The 19,894-nt window shown below is 50.6% G+C and overlaps 1 protein-coding gene across 2 annotated transcripts in view; it reads left to right on the top strand.

The window, feature by feature from the left end:
* The window catches only part of LOC114843679 (raftlin-like), a 115,628-nt gene that overhangs the window by 60,899 nt on the left and 34,835 nt on the right, over window positions 1–19,894 (top strand). For both annotated transcript variants that reach the window (XM_055503442.1, XM_055503441.1), the window contains exon 4: window positions 3,061–3,242. In XM_055503442.1, the coding sequence (XP_055359417.1) occupies window positions 3,061–3,242 (182 nt within the window). The remainder of the gene's footprint in view (window positions 1–3,060; window positions 3,243–19,894) is intronic.

Genomic DNA, 19,894 nt, shown 5'->3' with positions numbered 1-19,894 from the left:
TGATTATTGCACAAATCCAGAACTTCAGCTACAGCTAAACCTATAACCTATATTTACTAAAGATCACTCGGTAACCATGGCAACAGTGTGTCAGCACACAGGCGTGGGGATTTTCCCTGATTCACCAGAAAACACCTAAAATGTGTGTCGAATGTGTCCTTTGGTCGAAGAGGGAACTCACACATCTTCATCGTAACGGCGATGACAGCAGAGACAGAGACTTTGCTCCGCAGACGGTGCCTCCATCCAGGAGGCTGCTCCTCACATTCACCTGATCACCGTGGTGCCTCCTCCTCCTCCTCCTCCTCCTCCTCCTCCTCCTCCTCCTCCTCCTCACACAGTCCTTAACTCAGCTCCCAGTTACATTGGATGTTGCTGGGCTCCACTTTTCTTGTCAGATCAAGACGATCAAAAGTCAGGAAAAAAACAAAGAGGGTGAGAGAGCGAAAGCATGAGCGCGAGTGGAGGAAGGTGGAAGAGACCGGGCTTAAAAGGAAGACTACACGGAGAGGAACAGAAGAACACAGTGTCCTAATTAATGTCTTCCTCCATTAATCCACTCTGAAGCTTCCATGCTGCTGGGTTTGATCTCTGCAATGCTGCTATCAAAGCCTTGTAACACGGTCCTGTAATATGGGGGAAGATTTCAGTCAGACGAGAGGAGAATCACTCAGTGCAGCTGCCGCTTGTTGGATGCTGTGATGCGAGCACTGTGACGAGACACGTGGCCTGTGTTTTCATTCCCGCATTTATAAATCAGCACTGGATCCAGTTGCTACACAATGCGTTTGGATTTTATGGACACACGGCTTGGGCGAATCAGCCTAAAACCTTTTTGATGAATCAGCGAACTCTTCCATCCACACAGACTGGCTTCCTGTGAAATCCGATCGTTGACAGTGAGGTTATCGGTAACGTGACATTAGACAGTGGATGTGTATCTTACTGTTGATGATGTTTAGTCAATGCAGTTGCTCTCAACTATTTATATCTGCAAACGTTTGCTGGGAGCGCTTGCTTTGGTTGTGTGAGACCGACCCAGATGAAGTTCCATTCAAACAGGGCTATTTTGGTGCAGGGAGTTCTGACACATCAACATCAGCCCAAAGATCAATTATTTCTGATTGGACAACAAGGCCAGATGTCTGGAGAAGCATCAGGCACCGAGCTGAAACACAGCAGAGGAGGAAAAGCTGTTTAGCTGCATCTCAACTACGTGAAAGTGTCCCAACATCAATCCTCAATTATGAGGAGGACATCTGAGCAAATAAAACCTCTTACCGAGAAAACCCTCAAAATTCTATTAGCAAGAGCTCAAACACAGAACGAAAGGGCAGGAGGATCGTTGCTAATTCAGCAAAAGGGAAATCAATGTCCCTCTTCCTGTTTTTCCATCGTGCGCCCACCCTGTCAACCATCCCGGCTCGCTGCCTGTCAATCCAGAGCAATAAGAGGGTTCAGAGGAGCGTGTGGGGGAAACGGGCCGGGCTCCCGACTCCGAGGGGGTTCGAGGCGCGGAATATTGACACGAAGAATCACAAACATCACGTTTCCTCCGTCAGTTCAGCGCTAAAAATACTGACGCTCGCCTTCGCCTCCCGTCGCCCCCGAGGTCTCAGGGATCTATGCAAATAGCAGCTCTCTGCTTTCACTCCTCTCCTCGCCCGTCCCAGCGCCTGACGAGCTCCTCTCGCTCCTCAGCTCTTCCAGGCTACACGACGGGGCCTCGCTCCTCCCGTCCTCCCCCTCCCGTCCTCCCCCTCCCGTCCTCCCCCTCCCGTCCTCCCTTTCTCCCCAGGGTTGAGCGAGCGATGATAAAAGCTATTTACAAGTAACTGTAGGCAACAGTAGAAACCTAGGACCATTTTTCCCCTTTCCAGCGTGTTTTCTTTGAAGGCTCAGCCATTTACGATGCCGTGTGCTGGATTGCGGCTCAGTGCAACACACTCATGAGTGACAATTTAAGGGGCACTTTGTTTTTGGCAGCTTCCACCGATTGTGTTCGGCTTTTTTGTGCCGCGAAGTAAGACATCATTCCCGCCGGGCGCCGGCGGCGAAGACGCGGCTTCTCGCTACCTGTTCCAGGCAACGCGGGCGTTTCCAGAGGCTCCGCTGTTAATCAGCAGCCCATCAGCCCGCGGTCCGGTCCTGGGAGCTGTTGTGAGGCTGCAGAGATATGATTGTGATGCACGTTGAGATTCATAAAGCCCAACAAAGACGTCGGTGTAAGTGCCACTGGAAACACGCGTTGGTGACAGCCGTAATGAATCTCCTGCACCATCTCCCTCTTTGCTATTCAACGGACTCTAATTACATGTTCTTTCTCTCTCCAGACTTTATTTCCCATGCATCACCCTCTGCCCCTCTTCCCCCATCACTGATGAACAATCTTCAACCCAGCCGCCCCCATTTCCTCCTTCTCCCTTGATTGATTCTCACCTTTTCCATTCTTGCTGTTCACCTCATTAACAGTGCCCACATCTGCTCATTTCCTATTTCGCCTCCCACACTTTCCTGCATCCCAAACCCCCCCCCCCCCCCCCCCGCCCTTCCTCACTTCCTGTCCTGCCGTGTCCTGAGCGGCGTCCAGCTCCGATCCGTTGTCTCCGGCCACGGCCCCGCGTCGTTCCGTAATTAGAGAAGGTTCATAAGCATAATAGAGAAGGTTCGTCATCAGCCGAGGTGGGAGGGGTGGGAGGGGTGGGAGGGGGGGAGGGGAGGGGATCGCCACTGCCATCCATCCTTGAGTTTAATCAGAGCCACACAATAGGATGTCACCTGCTCCAGATGCAGCCACTGGAAAGAGGCAGTGATGCTGTCACAAAGCATTTGGGATGAGCCCACTTCCACGCTGCCTCCTCTTCATCCACAGTTGTCTCTGTTCATTTGGTTTCCCTGGGAACGAGAGGGAGGTTGTGAGGAATCGGGCTGGTTCAGATGTGTATCCTTACTTCCAAGAATATACGAGGGTGCGAATGTGTGCGACGCGATCACATTAGAAGCCAACGGGTGAATGTTTACAGGCGCCCGTCGTCACCATGCTTGTTTTCTGGCTCACAGGGTTCGTGCACAGTCGCTGCCAAACCGTGGAGTCATGGGCTGCGGGCTGCGCAAGATGAAGCCGACGTCAGAGGACAGCAGTCCTGGCAAGATCTACTCCACGCTGAAGAGGCCGCAGGTGGAGACCAAGGTGGGCGTGGCCTACACCTATCGTTACCTGGACTTCCTAATTGGAAGAGATGGTAAGACGTGAATTTCTCATTGTTCATATGTGTCAGCATACAGTCACACATACAACTGCTACTGTTATTGTAACGATGCACTATTAATCAGTCCTTGCTGTCATTTCTCTTCTATGATAATAATAATTCAATGATAATGATATAGGATTTTAGGGCCAATCCGCGCGGCACTGCACAAATAGGTCGCAGGCTGGTTGTCCCCCCCCCCCCCCCCCCCCCCCCCCCCCCCCCCCCAGTGAACTAAACCTCGACCTCGCTGACCCCGAGCCCTGCTTGCAGATAAAGGCATAGACACGGACACACGCACACACAGAGAGGCTGGTAGACGCCAGCGTCGTCTTCCTCTCCTCAGTGTGAGGTGTTGACAGAATGGGACGTGGGCGTTGCTTCCTGAGAGAGAGCTGAACTAACAGCTCAGGGGCGTCTTTGTGCTTGTGTTATTGTATTCAGAACTTCAAGGACTTCGTTTTCCTACAAGAGCAGCTGGGCTTCCCCTGAAGTGGGTCAGACTTGATGGTACAATTTAAAATTCAGGATTTAGACACTGGCTTGGATTAGATTGGTTAAATTAGGCGCACACACATGCCACAAATGAGCACCTTGAAGCAACAACTGCTTTTAAAACACAGTCATTTTGTCAGTGCAGCGAATAATTATAGCAGCTTCCTCTTCCTCTTCCTCCATATTCAAACACACACACTGCTTTACCTCCAGTTCATTTCTATTATATTTTCCAGGTTGCACAGAACCAAACCCAGAAAGAAATCACATTAAAATCATGGTCATTAAATGAGTAATTCAATTGTCCTCATACACTATTAGTACAATATCCTGCTTAGGATGCTTAAATGGCAGAATAATAGGGCTTTCATTGATTATAATCAGATTATTTGACGGCCTGTAAATAGATCCAGCTCTTTCCTTTTTGCCAGAAGCAGGAAGCTGTCAAATATATTGATTTGCAAAATCTGCATCAGCTGCTTGAAAGGGATCTAGGGATAAGAACTGGGTTAAAGTCATGGTTGATTTAGGAGGAGTAATATTGGGATTAGATTAGGACACATGCAGAGTTCATCAAGGTGACGGTCAGACAATAGGAAGTGAAATATCCGCTGTGTGTTTGTGTTTATGCCAGAGGCCAGAGAGGAGTCATGTGGGGGGGGGGGTGGGGGCGTGGCACAGGATTCTGGGAGATGTAGTGTGGCGCATGTTCATCCTGACATTTAATTGGGTTCCATTACTTCGTCTGCCTGGCTGCACTGTGGATGAAGGGGCTGAGGGCATCTGGGCCAGACAGGCTCCTCCGTCCTCCCTGATATGAGGCCCAGCAGGAGGCGGAGCTGGGAGGGGAAGCAGGAGGCGCACGGGCGCCGCCCTTTGTTGGACTCATGGCCCCATTAGCTTCAAGTATTTTCTGTAATGGTGGAGGATGCTACTTACTGTAATCGGTTTTATCTCAGTCTGTTCTCTTTGTCATTGTCAGTGCGCTTCGGTCTGTGTGTGTGTGTGTGTGTGTGTGTGTGTGTGTGTGTGTGTGTGTGTGTGTGTGTGTGTGTGTGTGTGTGTGTGTGTGTGTGTGTGTGTGTATGTGTGTGTGTGTGCGCGTGTGTGGGTGTGGGCCAGTGTTTCATAAGAGCCAGATCAAGTTGAGAAATCAAACTCAGCATCAGCAGATTTTTAGGCTGAAAGGTTATGGTGTTATTGGTGCATGTAATTACTTTGTACCAGGCCTGTAAGTGCAGCAAATCACTCACATATCTGCCATTTAAGATCAGATCATTAGCTGCTCCTCTGCAGGTTTCTTCAAAGTTGTGTTTACTTTAACATTTCCTCACACTCACTTTCACGCTCTGGGGTTGATGTGGTTGTTAGCCCTGAGGTCTCGCTCCTCTCTGTGACTTCTGCTCTTATTGGCACGTTATTGTTATCTCCTGAACTGGGAAACAGCCTCAAACCAGTAAGAAGCTCAGATCCAGATATGAGCAATAATGAATCCCATTCCAATGCAGCTCCTTCTGACTCTCTGGGTGTTTCAGTGGAATGAACCTTTTAAAAAAACGATGCACCACATTTATTTACTAAATAGAATGCTCAGCTCATCTGGGGAATTTGTGCCACAGTGAATCTTCAACCTTAGCTCGTCTCGACTGGCTTTGACAGGACACATTTCACATCACCGTTCGCTTCTTGCTGTTCCATTTATTTCAGCTCAGCAGTTTTGCAGCACTGTTGTGCAAAACAAGAGAAAGTCTGTCTGCAACAGAGACATCAGCACGTTACAGTGGAGACACAATTAGGGCCGACTTCCCTCTTCTTCTCTGCAAATACACCGTGCCCTCGTGTTGTTGAGCTCACTTCCCTTTAACTGCTGCACTGTAATAATTTCTTGCAACAGTTTTAGATCATAGCCTCCACAATGGCCCCACAGGCGCCTAACCAGCCGCCCAATGTACAAAAATAACAGCAGAAACGCTGATGAAAGCTGTAGGTAACAAGCTCCTCCACACTAAATATCAGCATCCACTTATGAGCTGCGTCCTCACGTCGCTGCGTCTGAGGAACGCGTCCAGCTTCACGGGCGCCGCTGCCACTCACTCCACCCGACGGACACAAACCGCATGAAGTCCGATATTGAGATCATGACCCGGAGGAAGCGTGTGGCACTCGCTCTGTGAGATGGAGGAAAAAAGGCATTTTGACTGTAAACACGAGAGTGAAAGACGAGTGGCTTCCAAAAATACAACGCTGAGATGTTAAAAATGTCAGAAAGTATGAAAGAAAAATGGAAGCAGGCGCAATATGTTGTGTTTTTTTCATAAATCTTCATATAGAGATGTTGCCCTTGACATCAAAGTTTTACACACACACACACGCACACACACACGCATGCACGCACGCACACACACACACACACACGCACGCACGCACACGCACGCGCGCACACACACACACACACACACACACACGCACACACACCTTTTGATATCATCTTTGAAACCAGACACATCATTTATATGCAAAACCCCCTGAGCCTGGAGTCCCCTTGTTAATATGAGCTGCAGCGGCGGTGGCAGGTGAGTGACACGCGGCAGCGGCTCGCTCGCCGTCGCTCCACTCAGATATGAGAGCGAGCGGCGAGAGAGGTCGGCGGGAACGCAGCACCCCGCGCCTCCCGCCTCCCAAAGGGGAGATTAGCCTGCGTGGCGGAGGTTGATCCCCGGCTCCACGGCTCGCGGGTGGAATGGAACCGCAGCCGCTGATGGAAGAATGACATTGAAGAGTGAATCCACGGTCACGCGCTTCGTACGCGGCGTTCGCCGCCGTCGCCGAGCTGTGGCTCAAATCAAACATGATTGTAAATTACATGCGGCCCAAAGTGAATCCAATGGAAAATGTGCTTCTGATGGCGTGAGAAATCAAACCGGGCGAGTGGTTATTGTGTAGCGGAAAACCCTGAATTAATAAGTGTTACTGAGCTCCGCTGATGACGGGATTCGACGTGATTAGCGCAAAATTGTGGATTCGTCCATGAAATATGCATGGGCCCGGCCGACAGCGTGGTTCCCGCCCGTGTCGCCGCCCGTGTCGCCGCCCGTGTCGCCGCCCGTGCTCAACGGCACACCGAGCAGGGCGTCGTCTGCAGCCGCCGTGAGCTGAGACAGATGTCAGAGCAGCGCTTCAGGCGTGTGACGGAGCTGGAGCTCAGCAGCTTCAAGCAGCTGCAGCTGCTGACAAAGTTTGAAGCAACAGGAAACGCAGATTTTTGCTCAGTTCCTTCCTCTTCCTCCCCCCTCCCTCCCCCCTCTCCCCCCTTCTCTCAGTATGTTTAAGATTAGCTTCCCTTGTAATGCTTCATATTCTGTGCAGACTATTTCCTGTGTCTTGGGGCTTTGTTATTGCTGCTAACTGAACTTGGTTTCCAACACACAGTGTGTGTGTGTATGTGTGTGTGTGTGTGTGTGTGTGTGTGTGTGTGTGTGTGTGTGTGTGTGTGTGTGTGTGTGCGCGCGCGCGTGCGTGCACGTGCGTGTGCGTGTGCGTGTGTGTGTGTGTCGGGGCCTGCGTGGACGTGTAACCGGGTTCACGGCTGGATTCCAGCTCTGATTGTGTCAGGTGAGACGTCGGGAGTGTGCGATTGGAGTCAGTCACAGCCAGAAGGACAGGAAACAATGGACATGTGCAACATCTTAAGAGTCCGAGTGGAGAGGATGTCAGCGTGCGACCTGAGGCGGCAGGCTTCATCTGCAGGCGCCGTGCGACCGCCTGTCTGCCTGTTATTTCTGTGCGTGTGGGTGGGAGGCGGCGTGCGTCATTAGATGAGTAAGAGCGGGTGAGGAAGTGAGGGAGAGACAGAAAACGAGCAAGCGAGCTGCAGGCTGCGCGCGTGGGCTTCACAACCGCTGTGTGTGGTTCTGTGTGGGTCCGGCCCGTGCAGGTCCGGTCCGTGTGGTTCTGCGGGTCTGGCCCGCGCGGTTCTTGACGGGTCCGGCCCGTGCCTGGGTGCATTTACCTCCAGCTGTGTGTTTGCCTTTTCTTATGTGTGGCTCTGCGTGGGTCCGGTTCATGCGGTTCTGCGTGGGTCCGGTTCATGCGGTTCTGCGTGGGTCCGGTTCATGCGGTTCTGCGTGGGTCCGACCCGTGCCTGGGTGCGTTTACCTCCAGCTGCGCCCCCTCCGAGCTTGGTTGGCTCTTACTCTCCTCTCACTCAGATCCAATTCGCCGGTATCGATTGTGTTGAAATGCAATCAGGGTCTCAGCAGCAGAGGAGCAAACAATCTAAATTTAACAAAACACCTCCACCGGCCGTCAGCCGGGTTCTGGTATCACCTCCCAACCAGGACCAAATGTATTCACGTCTGTGGTAGAAACTGATGCTGTCTCATATGTTACACACTCGTCAGGGTTTAAACTGAACTTCCTGCAAACCAAGCGTCATGATGTGAGAATCAGCCTCAGAAACCAAACGTAGAGATGAAGTCAGCGTCAGCTTTGCTGTTTAAACAGACTGAATGAAGCTTCAGATAGATGTGGCCATCAAATGATGGTATGAGGCCTCATCTCATGTAAAAACCATGCGATCGCTCAGCTGAAGTCAAAACAATCATCAAAATCCCAGGAACGGTTTTGTCTCAGCAGCAGATATTACAACACTTTTACATCTCCAGGCTTTTTCTTAGAGGAAATGTGTAAACTGATGCGAATAACGATCTGTCAGCTTTGGAATAGAATTCACCTCCGTTGTTATAAACTGCTCATCCAGTTCAGTTGGTTTGATGCTGCCTGAAATCGTCTGAAGGTACTAGCCGTAGCGGCCGTTGATCATTTTATTAGAGTAGGTGTCGATCGTCTGAATGTGGAATGTGACCGGTTCCAGATGAGCCTCCACTGAAACCAGCCGTTCTCTGCAGAACTTAGCATTAGCTTCCTACACCTTCCTCCTGTTAGCACTAATTGGCTCCAGTATAAATTAGCCGCCTGCTGTAAAGCTATAGGACGTAAAGCAGCAACAGTGTATGTGAAGAGACAGATGTTTGCTTTAGCCAATCCACCTGTGTGTGTGTGTGTGTGTGTGTGTGTGTGTGTGTGTGTGTGTGTGTGTGTGTGTGTGTGTGTGTGTGTGTGTGTGTGTGTGTGTGTGTGTGTGTCTGTCTGTCTGTCTGTCTGTCTGTCTGTCTGTCTGTCTGTCTGTCTGTGTTTGTGCTTCTGTGTCTGTGTGCAGCCTCACAGGCCTTTAATGTGATTTCGCTCTCAGAGCGTGGACCTGACAATGTGCCCGACGCCGTCGCCGAGCGCTGACGGAGGCACTCGTGGCTGCTTTTGTCTTTAAGCCATAGCGTCCGGAGCCGAGGCGCTGATTGGGGTCGATTTGTGCGTGTTGCGCCTTGATTGCACACCCACGTGGAATGCGGCGAGCGCGATCTTCCGCCCGGCTGAATTTGCAGCCGTGAACGGGAGACGGGGAGAGGCAATCATGGTTCAGCGTCGCCAAACGCAGCGTGGACATGATTCTGTGCTGTGACGGCAGCGGCGGCGGCCTGATTAGGGAGCGTTTATGATGATATGTGTAAACACGCTGTGGAGAAGCTGTGAGATTATAGACGCCGCCTTCCTTCCCGTGTGCTGCCTGCGGCGCTCCAGGTGTTTTTAGCATTTTTGTTTCGGAAAATGCTATGTTTTCAAATTGTTCTTACATTGTTTTAACCACAGAAAACCATAAATTTGAAATTTTCACTGCAAAACATGTGTGAAACATTCTCCCCAGACAAATTGAACGCCAACGTGAATTTCAAACAGAATGAGGAAAGTGTCCTTCAGGCCAACGGTCACTCACAGCCGAGGCTGTTTGTACTCATTTCACTTGAACCTGTGCGTAGCAGCTCTGTGCATCCTTTGTCAGTGCTTTGTGATAATCATACACAAAAGACGGAGCAGGTGTCACAGAGGCGCAGTAGGTGCTTAATTATGAAATAGACATCGCCCGCTCTGTCATAATTACACATCCGTCTCATGTTTCAGTCGGGGGCCGGTTCTCCGGGTCCGGCGCTGTTTCCATGGAATCAAAGGACAGTGGTGGGATGCATGTTTTTTGCAGCGAGGCCACCTGTTGCTCGGCGGGGTCTCCATCTGGAGGCAGATTAAGGTGTGGGGGCAGGGGCCGTTCATAATTTGACTTAATTACTTCTGGAGAGACTGGGTGATGGATTAGAACCATGTTCCTATGAGCATACGCCTGGTCTCGGGTTCCCTGTGGCCCGTCTGGTTCAGCCCACGGAAAGGCTCAGTTTTCTAAAAACCATCCATCCATATTAAGTGGAAGTGGAAGTCTGAGTTAGGATCAGATGATGTATTGTTTAGTGAATCTGTGAGGCTGAAATGACGGGTTCCAGGTGGAAACATGGAAAAGCCAGAGCTGAAGATCCTCTCCCATAAATAAGGAGCGAGTGGATGAGTAGCTGCATCCTGGCGCCAGAGCCCTGTTTGATCCCGTAGCTTTGAGCATAATGGGAACACAATCAGGACGCGTTAACATCACGAGTGTGTTTACAATATGTAGTAAAAGATGTCGGCTTCAAAAGATAAAGGCCCCGAGCTTCTGCATATTTATGTTTGATTTGCAAGTTTTGTTGTTTGCAATAAATACTTTGCAGCAGCGAGAAAGGCGTTTGTTGGTGCATCAGACGGATTTCCACAATAACTCTGTGACGTGTGCCCACATGATGGAAGCACAGTTACTCCCGTCCACCCAACAGCAGGCAGAAGATGATCCCCTTCGTTCTTCAGACGTTTGCCTCCTGGTTGTGGGTCCAGGCCGACTCCTCGCCTCGTACACTGTGTGTGGAGCAGACTGAGCGACAGTTGGCTGCAGTTAAACACAGACACATTTAGTTCTACACGAGGATTAAGGCGGCCTTTGATGCGCTGCGCGCTGGAACGCTGGCAGGTGAAGTTCCACTAATCATCGGACTTTAGCGTCAGAGACTGCGTTTTCTGCAGCGTAATGTAAACGTTACAGGGAACGTTCCATGCACCAGTTTGATGGACTCACATCCAAATGATTCCTCACAAGGACTCTTACTCAGGGAGGTAAAATAGTTCCCGACTGCAGCTGGAAGCGTGCGTGCAGGTGTCAGAGAACAGACAGAAACCTGACAGGCGCGTCACGAGCGCCCAGATGTTTCCTACAGTCTCCATCGCAGCACATCCAGCGGTAACGTGTGACGTCCTAGAGCCGCCGGTGACACTGAGCCCGGACGTGAGGTGAACACACGCCGCCTTCGCTCTGGCAGGATGGAGGAGTCCAGCAGGGTTCGGTTCACGGCTCATCTTTTTAGTGCCTCGTTCCCCACGTGTGACTGGGAACCAACGCCGGGGATGAGTTCCCTGTTTCTCCTCTTTAAACCTAGTTACTCCAGAATTACATTTTACTTCCAAGTTACGCGTTCACGACATGTACGTCTGAGCTGCTTCATTTCATGTGTCTGTATAATTAACATGTAAAACCTTAATCATCCAGAGACTGAATACGTGGAATGCTCAAAGCATGGATTCTTTCAAATCGAAGCATTTCTTTCTGTTTCCACTCCGTCATGACACACGCCTGCAGCTTTCAAGGTCTCAAGGTATAAAACAGTCATGAATCACATTTTTCTCCTCCAACACTGAGCTCAGTGTAATGATTACACGACACATTATGCACCACAATCACAGACCCACGGTGGCACCACAGCATCTGCAGCCTGTTATGGAGCTTAATCATGGCCCGAGCCTGTGTTTTCTAATTCAAACGCTGGCTCCTTTGCATTGCTAATGGAGGAAACCCCCCCTCGGCCCGGCCCGCAGCCCTCCACCAGCAGCCTCTGCACCAGCAGCCTCTGCACCAGCAGCCTCTGCACCAGCAGCCTCTGACGGGAGGCTAACGCCGCTGCGCCGCGTACGGGAACGCTAGCGCGGAACAGGAAGCGCCAGCGGTTTGAGCCTGAGCTGAGCGCTGTTGAGAACACAGCAGTGGAGCTGTCGTGGGCTTTGATCAACAACCTGCTCATTTACCACAGCTTGTCTCTCAAGCGGCGTCTCCAGGCAACTGAGGGCTGTCAGCGGAGGAGGTGGCGTTGGGCGGACAAAACACACTCTGGAGGCCTCCCGTCAGCCTGAAGACTGGTGATGGAGGCGCACTCATTCCCCAGAGAATGGGCTCCAGAGAGAGAGACGCAAAGGTGGAAAAGAGACGCACCTTTTCTTTTTCTAAATATAAACCTTTTTACCGGCTCAACAAATTACCGGTAGTTTTCTTCCATCAAGAGTTCCAGCATTTTCATTTAGCCGTGTGCCGTCGAATGCAGTGTTTCAGTCATTAAGTGAGGGGAGCAGCAGATGAATTTGACTCCCTCTTCCCTCGCCTCCGGTAAAAGCTTCCACCAAAGCTTTGGACGCAGATTGAGGGATGCGTGCGTATTGAGATATTTGTCCGGGCAGCCTTAAATGCTCCGTCTAGACAAGCAAGAGGCAATTGCATTAGCATTTAGCCAAGCGTCCGGGCTATTTGTTTTCCTGCTGTGTGCTCCTGTTCTGCAGCATCCTTCACACTCGCTCAGTTACAGACATTAAGACCTGGGAGCCGCCCCGTGCGGCCACAGCCTGGTGCCAGTCAGCGGCTCCGGCGGAGCGCTCGGCCGCGGAGCACCTTGCTCAAGGGCATCTTAACGGGAGCTGTTGGAGGAGCAAAAAGCGCGTCTCATTCGCTGTGCGAGTCCAGATTTTCCTCGCTCCCCGGTCACTGCTTTGCTTTTGGAGGTTTTGCCTCCGGACATATGCTCCAGCAGCTCTCTAGTTACCGCGGCCTCTCGCTTCTCCCACTCTGCGTGTTGTACTGATGACAGCATCCAAACAAGTGCAAACCTTTTGGTCGGCAGCATCAGAACATGCTGCATGAGAATTTGGATTTTGGTTCAAACAAATGTATCATAAAATGATTCATCTTAAACAAATGTCATATCAAGATCATGGGACGGGACCGAATCTCACAGACTGTTCCTGAATAATGTCAGAGTAATAGGAGCGATGCCAGGCTGAAATTTATTATGTGTGTTTGCTTTTAGCTTAACATTTCCAGTGGAGCCGGTTTAATGAAGCGCCCCACGACAGTGGGATCGGATGGGATCCGGGGGTATCCTGTAGTATCAGGAGGGATCCGATGGGATCCGGTGGGATTGGACAGGATCTGGTGGGATCTGGTGGAATCAGATGGGATCCGGTGGGATTGGACAGGATCTGGTGGGATCCGGTGGGATCCGACTCCTGGCAGCAGCTGCGTCTCAGACGGAGCACGCAGCAAGTGTCATAGTGTCCACTCACAGCATCTGAGTCGGGAACAGGAGTGGAGTGTTCTGCTCCACATGCAGGTGTGATCCCATCGGACTCAGTGTTACTGTGAAATCGTGGAGCGGGCGAGCGAGCGCAGGAGGTGTGAAGGCACAGCGAGAGCGTGCGCCTCGGCCACGTGTGCAGGACAACGTTACCAGGCGACTTCAATCAGGGAACGGCGCCGTGAGCCGTGGAGCTGGCTCTTCGCTCTGATTGCTTCTGCACACGTGAACTGAGTGAGTCGGTGACGTGAAGCAGCCAGAGATTAAGCCTGTGAGAGCGTTAGTGGGCGTTCACACCCAAAACAGCCCCGTCTTCAAAAATAACCCCGGCAACAATGCACCATTGTTTAGGGAAGCTGCTCATGAAGGTGAAAGGCATCGAGGCCAGTTCCTTACACAAATAATATCAGAGGAAGGATTGTAACCGTGCACCACACATGACGAAGCAGCAGCGGTCTGTCTGGCAAACAGCAACGTTGTACATCATGGTATTTATTTTAATACGTGGCTGATCAGAGAGCAGGAGACACAAGTGCTGTTTATCTCCAGCTGATTACCAACATATGCCACCTGCGACGCAGAGGGTTTTAATATGACTAATGGAAACCAAGGCGAGCTGTTTGGAAACAGCTGTCGGGGCCATTCATTGGTAACTGAAGACTCTCTGCAAAGAACCCGAGGACTCCAGTGAGAGTGCGCTGTCATTCGTCAGACTTAGCCACGAGTGGATGGAGGTGCTGAACAAGCAACAGAGCGAGCGAATAAATGTGTGTTTTTAAATCAAGGAGAGACTAAATGTGAGCTGCAGTCATTAGTGGATGCAGTGAGTGTGCGCCTCCGAGTAAATCAGTGATTAAGCATATAAGTCGAAGCGGAGTGACGTGAGCGAGCGCCTGGGTGAGGAGGGGGAGGGAGGGGGGTGGTGGTGACTTTCCCAGTTACCCATTAGGTGGGTAATTAAGGCACAAAGCTTTGGCCCCAGGGCTCCACCGAGCTGCACTCAGAGCCCCGGCTGCTAATGATGCCGTGCTGGACCTCAGAGAGACAGAGACGGAGACAGACGGTGAGACGTGGATCAGTCCACGCAGGCGGAGCCTTTGCTGCTGCTGCCTGCTGAGAGGGGAAAAGGCAGGTCGGCCCCACAGGGACGCGATGGACACCAGCCATTCTCACCTCCGCAGCCTAAAAACGAAACCCAACAAATCCTCACATGTCGTTTAGTCTAAAGCAGCACAAGGGTGAGAGGTGCCACCGACTGCAAGTGTTCCAGGCCACAGGTTGTGGATCTGTGTGTGTGTGTGTGTGTGTGTGTGTGTGTGTGTGTGTGTGTGTGTGTGTGTGTGTGTGTGTGTGTGTGTGTGTGTGTGTGTGTGTGTGTGTGTGTGTGTGTGTGTGTGTGTGTGTGTGTGTGTGTGTGTGTTCAGGAAGGATTCTAGAGAGAGGATCGATTGACATAAGAAGTGAATCAGCCCCAGATACAACGTACAGCACAGTAAGCGTCGGTTTGTTTCTACTGGTCAGCGTTTGTGGAGCTGAAGGTTCTTGGGTCACTCAGGTTTTATTTACCTTGACATCGATGCCGATGCCCCGTCTCAGCCGATGTGACAGCCAAGCAACAAGATGAGAGAAAAGTACAGAAAATAGACTCTCACATGTGGAGGCAGAGAGAGGTTAAGAGCAGAGGAGACCCTTGAAGGGTGCTGCTCTTCTGACAGCGTGGAGACGGGGGGTGCAGAGGTAAAAGCCAGACAGGGACAGCGGAGAGCTGAGCACAGCAAAGCCGGCTCCCTGCAGAGAAAAACAGCCTAAATGTGCAGAGGAGAAAGGCAGAGAAACTTCCCCCTCCTGTGGCTGAGGAGTGGGAGACTCGGAGCCGAGCAGAAATGAAGGAGGTGGCGCTGGGAAGGACGGAGCCTGGATGGAGGCTAATGAGACGAGGCTGGCTGCTGAGAGCAGCGCGGCTTCTGCAGGTGGTCCTTACAGGAGTGGAGAGCTCCTGAGGAGACGGAGGCCATTTTAATTGGACACTGAATAATGATATGGCTGCTTCACTGAGAGGATAGCGGCTCCAAAAGACCAATTACACGAGACTCATGTTGTATTGCTTTAGACTGATAAAAGTTTTACATATAGATTTCTGTTTCTGACTCTTTATGTCCTTTTGGATGTTGTTCTATCAGAACGACTGCTTTGGAGTCAGAGAAGGAGGTTTGACAGGTGACAGGAAGCACATTAGCGCTGATGGCAGTAATGTAAGCCACACAAAGACTGGTGAATGAATGAATAACAGTCACTAACAGCTGACGGCGTCTGCTGGTTCAGAAGCTTTTCCTCATTGAAAATGATCCAGTTGAGCTCAAAGAATATTACTTGAGTGAATGCATTTATTTCTGAGTTTAGCTGTTTTCGTGCCAGGAGCTCGTCTCTCCGTCCCCCTGTGGCTGCAGCGCTTTTCAAAGCTTTCACTCCATCCTCTAAGATGTCATGCACCGGGATGAGACACATCAGCAGCTAATTGAGCCGTTCCAATTAGCAGGAACAAACTATGCGCTAATCGCGGCACTGAGGCGGCGGCGGCGGCGAGCGACGCCACAGGCCGGAGCAGCGGGTTCAGAACCGGCTGCGGCGCCGGGATAATGTATGCGGACCTGATTTCCTCCACCACCAAACGGGGGCGAGTCGCCTCGAGTGTGTGTGTGTGCACAGAGCGGGCGCCTCAATCCTTCAGCTTATTAATTTCATATTTACTCATTTATTTTTAAATGCGTTGAGTGATGGAAATGCGGTCGGCTGCAGTTGGAGGTGCTTACGTGGCAGAACGGGGAAGCTGGCCTGCGTTTCAAGCAGAGCTTTTCTTATTGTATGGAAGGAAAGTGAACATCAGATGCTGTAGATGTGTGAAAGGTGCACAAACAGCACGTCGCTGGATCCACATCACCAGAGCAGGGACTGCATGGGGCTCAGTATGAGGCCCACGTTGTGTGGACGGTGGAGGCTCAGGTTGAAGTGAACAACAGGCCTGTGGTGCTGCTTTTACCTGCGAAGGTGTCTTCAAAGAACAGGAGAGGTCGTTAAGGCTGTGTTGAAGTGTGAAAACACTGTTGTGCTGCAGCCGTAAAGTTTCAGCTCCGCGAGGAAACGTCCCTGTTTGTGTGCGACCGCTTTCCTCGTCCTCCTCTGTTGTCGCTCATTCGGCTCCTTCCGCTCAGTTATTGTGTAGTTTCGGCTTCGGCAGCGTTTTCGTTACTTTGACCGGGTCTGTGCAGATTCGCAGAGAAGCCAAACACAGACAGACTCAGGCAGATTGTTAGTGCACATACGCGTCTGTTCTGAAACCGCCGCTGCTGCAGATTCCTCGCGATGAGTCACTTAAACATGCGTGGCCGTGTGTGGAAGGTCATCGTCAAGGAAACCTGTTTATTATTTATTCTGCCCCCTCCATGAACTCGCTCACACATTGTTTACATCTGAGCTGGGAGATTCAGATTCCAGCTGTCCACCTTCTTTCTCCACATTTTATCTCTTATCCCATGCGTCACCGCTGGTCATTTGCCAGTTTTTCTGTCGGGGGTCAAAGTTCACGCTCGACCTTTGAATCGCCATCAACGGCTCGTTAATTCCACATAATCAAAAGCTCTTCAACGGCTGCGGCTGCAGGTGAAGCCGCTGATGAGAGAGATTCTGTCTCCGAACCTTAACCCGCCGTCCAATTTAAATCCTAACGACGGCGTTGGGTTTGAGCCTCATCAGGTGCGTCACAGTGGCATCAGCTTTTTTCATTCCGTTCATTTACATATTAATCACGTCTGTGAGTAGAAGTCACTCACTGTGGATGTGAAGCGCTGATGCTCGTCTCCTGAACCACATCCACCACCAGCGCTGAGCATCCTCGTGCCCTCATACAGCGCATTCACCCCCCACTGTGCTCTTTGCTCATCGGTGTTTAATGCCTCGTCTGCTTGATGTCTCTGAACTAACAGCACTTTTTGCAGAAAGCCAATTTGTTGGTTGTCAGCTAGAAGCCTCCTTTTTGTTCCTCCGTACTTGTCATGAAGTGATTTGTTCCTCTGAGTTCAGAATTCCTCTCTGTTGAAATGTGCGAGTATTCCCTTCCAGGGCAAACAAAAAGACGGAGTGGGGTAATTGGCTGCCGGTTCTCCGCGTACGGTTCCGCCAGATTGTGTGTCAGATCGGCCACGGCTCTTTCACAGGCCTAAATATTAGCAGTGAGAACGTCACAACAGCACGACACTTACACGCCGGCTAATTTGCTCTCATCTGCGCAAACAAAGCGATTCTCCTCGGATAACACGATTTTAAGGCAGAGTAAACATCCTTAGAACAGCCGGAGATCCAGAGAAATGTAGCAGCGGGTAACATTTAGCTCTGGGGACAGCACGATAAATAAATGTGGTCTGATAAATAAATGTAGAGACTGTGTATTTAAAGGCCGCCGGATGAGATTATTAGCAGCTCACACAGCGATTAAAGGCAACTTAAGAAGTCGCCAGTGGCTGTGTTCCCACTTCCTAATTGAAACCTTTCCTTATTTACTCGTCCCAACTAAAGGGATCAGAGAGCAGGCTTCATTTTCCACTTAACGCCTGCTGCCGCGTGACCGTACGTGGTGGCGTCGCTCTGAGAGGACGGCTTCTTCAGGAGGAACAAAGAACCCAGATCACGCCAGGATTCTTTCTATTTCTGCAGCACAGCCAGCGCTGGAGGACGACGGGAAGGGATGAATTTGTTTCACCACTTTGTGACGGTGGCCTATTTCTTTGTGTGAATTCCTCCATGTCTGTAAACTTCTAAAGCTCTTGCGTTGAGGACACAGCGTGATTGAGAAATTTGGGGAAATTATTTTCAGCCAAAGTGCTGAGTCGCCCCGAGGGGACGGCGTGTGCTTTTTCTTCTTCTCCTTCTTCTTCATCTTCAGCGGTTTCACAATGAACCCCTGGATTTGTGCCCGGTGAGCTACAGTGGAACTGATTGCACAATAACTGATAAAACTGAATACATCGATGACAGCTGAACGTCACAAATGATACAAACAACCTGATGTTGAGCAGACACTTTGACCCAAACAAGCTGAAGCCTTTCCATCTGTTTTACACCTGGTTGTAATCGCATTTGCTGTGACTTATATTAGTTCATGCCACAGTTAAGAAAACACTGGACCGCGCTCTTTTTTAAGGGTTCACTAGAAACCTCCAGCAGCAGTTTGCTCCTCATTTAAACCAGTGTGTGAACAGGCCTGACGTGATAATTACACAGATGAGATGCAGAATTGATTCTTTGGATGCAGGAGAAATTGACAGGGCTTCTGCATCAAAGGCTCAGCGTGCGATCGCCAGGGGTTTAAATGTGCGATGACCAAGTGAAGGTCCACAATTAGGCTCCTGGGTCCACGCTGCACCGTGGGAAAGCACACCAGCAGCAGACGTGGACCTGCGATGGGAACATCTGTAGGAGGTGTGGTGTCTGCGTTCATGTTATTTGAATCCAAGCTAATGAGCGATCTCATGCAGACGCTCCTTAAAGCAGCGGAGCCTGCTGTTAATTGCTGTTGTTGACGCTACCTTAGCAGCAACGCTCGCCCTCGGTTTGACCTCCCATTGAACTCCAATACTTCGACTTTTCCCATGGATCTGGACCTTCCTTCTGTGCAGTCTAATTGACTCTAATTAGCCACCGGCGTTTCCCACGTCTTGTGACAGCTCTTCCAGACGGCCAGGCCTCCTCTCCCTTTCTGCCTCCCTCCTCCGGCTCTGCTGCTCCGCTGCTCTGCCCTCATTCTGCGTCCAGGTCTTTGTCTAGCCGCTCCCACGCGCCCCAGCGGCTCCCAGAACCGGGATTAAAACACCATTTGTTTTGTTTCCTCATCTTTTCCCGTCACTATGCTCTCCTCCTCATCGCGTTATCAGACTTGCTCTTTTGAAATGAGTAGATCCCATTCCTGAACCTGCGCCACTGAGCTGCGTGTGGCTGGCTGCCGTCACCAGCGGCTGCTCGCTGCTGGTTTCCCTCCCCTGGTGGGAAGGTGGACTGGGAGCAACAGAAGGAGGTGCAAGCGCTTCGCACAGCAATTATGCCACTAACTTTATTTTTTTAAATAGTCAGGCATTCACTGATTACTGCTCATTAATGTCAGGTCCCTGTCTGCTCTATTGGAGAGTTCAGCTGAGCAGAGAGGAAATCAAAGTGTCAGAATACAGAGAATTGCCGTGATACAGCGTCTAAGTAATCAACTCTGATTGGATTTTGATCCACTCTTATTAACTCCCAGATTGAGGGGATGGAATGAAAAGTGTGATGCTAATTGCCAAAACAAACCGGGAATGACTCTAAAATCAGTGCTGGCATCTGAATTGCAAATCTCCACTGTATTTATTAATATTTTTTTCAGGCAATTTTCTTTCTTGTCAACTGGTGTGTTGCTCTTCATCTCTGTTTAGTTGTCGGGCATTATCTTTAGACAATGTGTGCGGTCCAGCTAGGTCTGAATGAAGAAGTCACACACGAATTAAACAGGCAAAGTCAAAATGAGGTGAGCTGCTGGTGTGAGAACAGAATGATTCAAAGAAATAAGTGCAGTGCAAAATATTTCTTTTCACATGCATTAAATAGTTGTTGCAGCTCCACTAAGTGATCTTCATGAAGACAGGGGGGACTAAATGCTGGCATCAGGTGATGAGATGAGCAGGGTTAGGCAGTAGGTGCGTCATCATTCCATAGATGAAGCAAACGTAGCAGCTACTCTTGAGAATGAGCAGATGAACTATCAGCAGG

The sequence above is a fragment of the Betta splendens genome, chromosome 16 (genome assembly GCF_900634795.4).
Source record: "Betta splendens chromosome 16, fBetSpl5.4, whole genome shotgun sequence".
NCBI classification, from domain to species: Eukaryota; Metazoa; Chordata; class Actinopteri; order Anabantiformes; family Osphronemidae; genus Betta; species Betta splendens.
The sequence above is the reverse complement of the archived record's forward strand: the minus strand, read 5'-3'. Positions and strand labels throughout refer to the sequence as shown.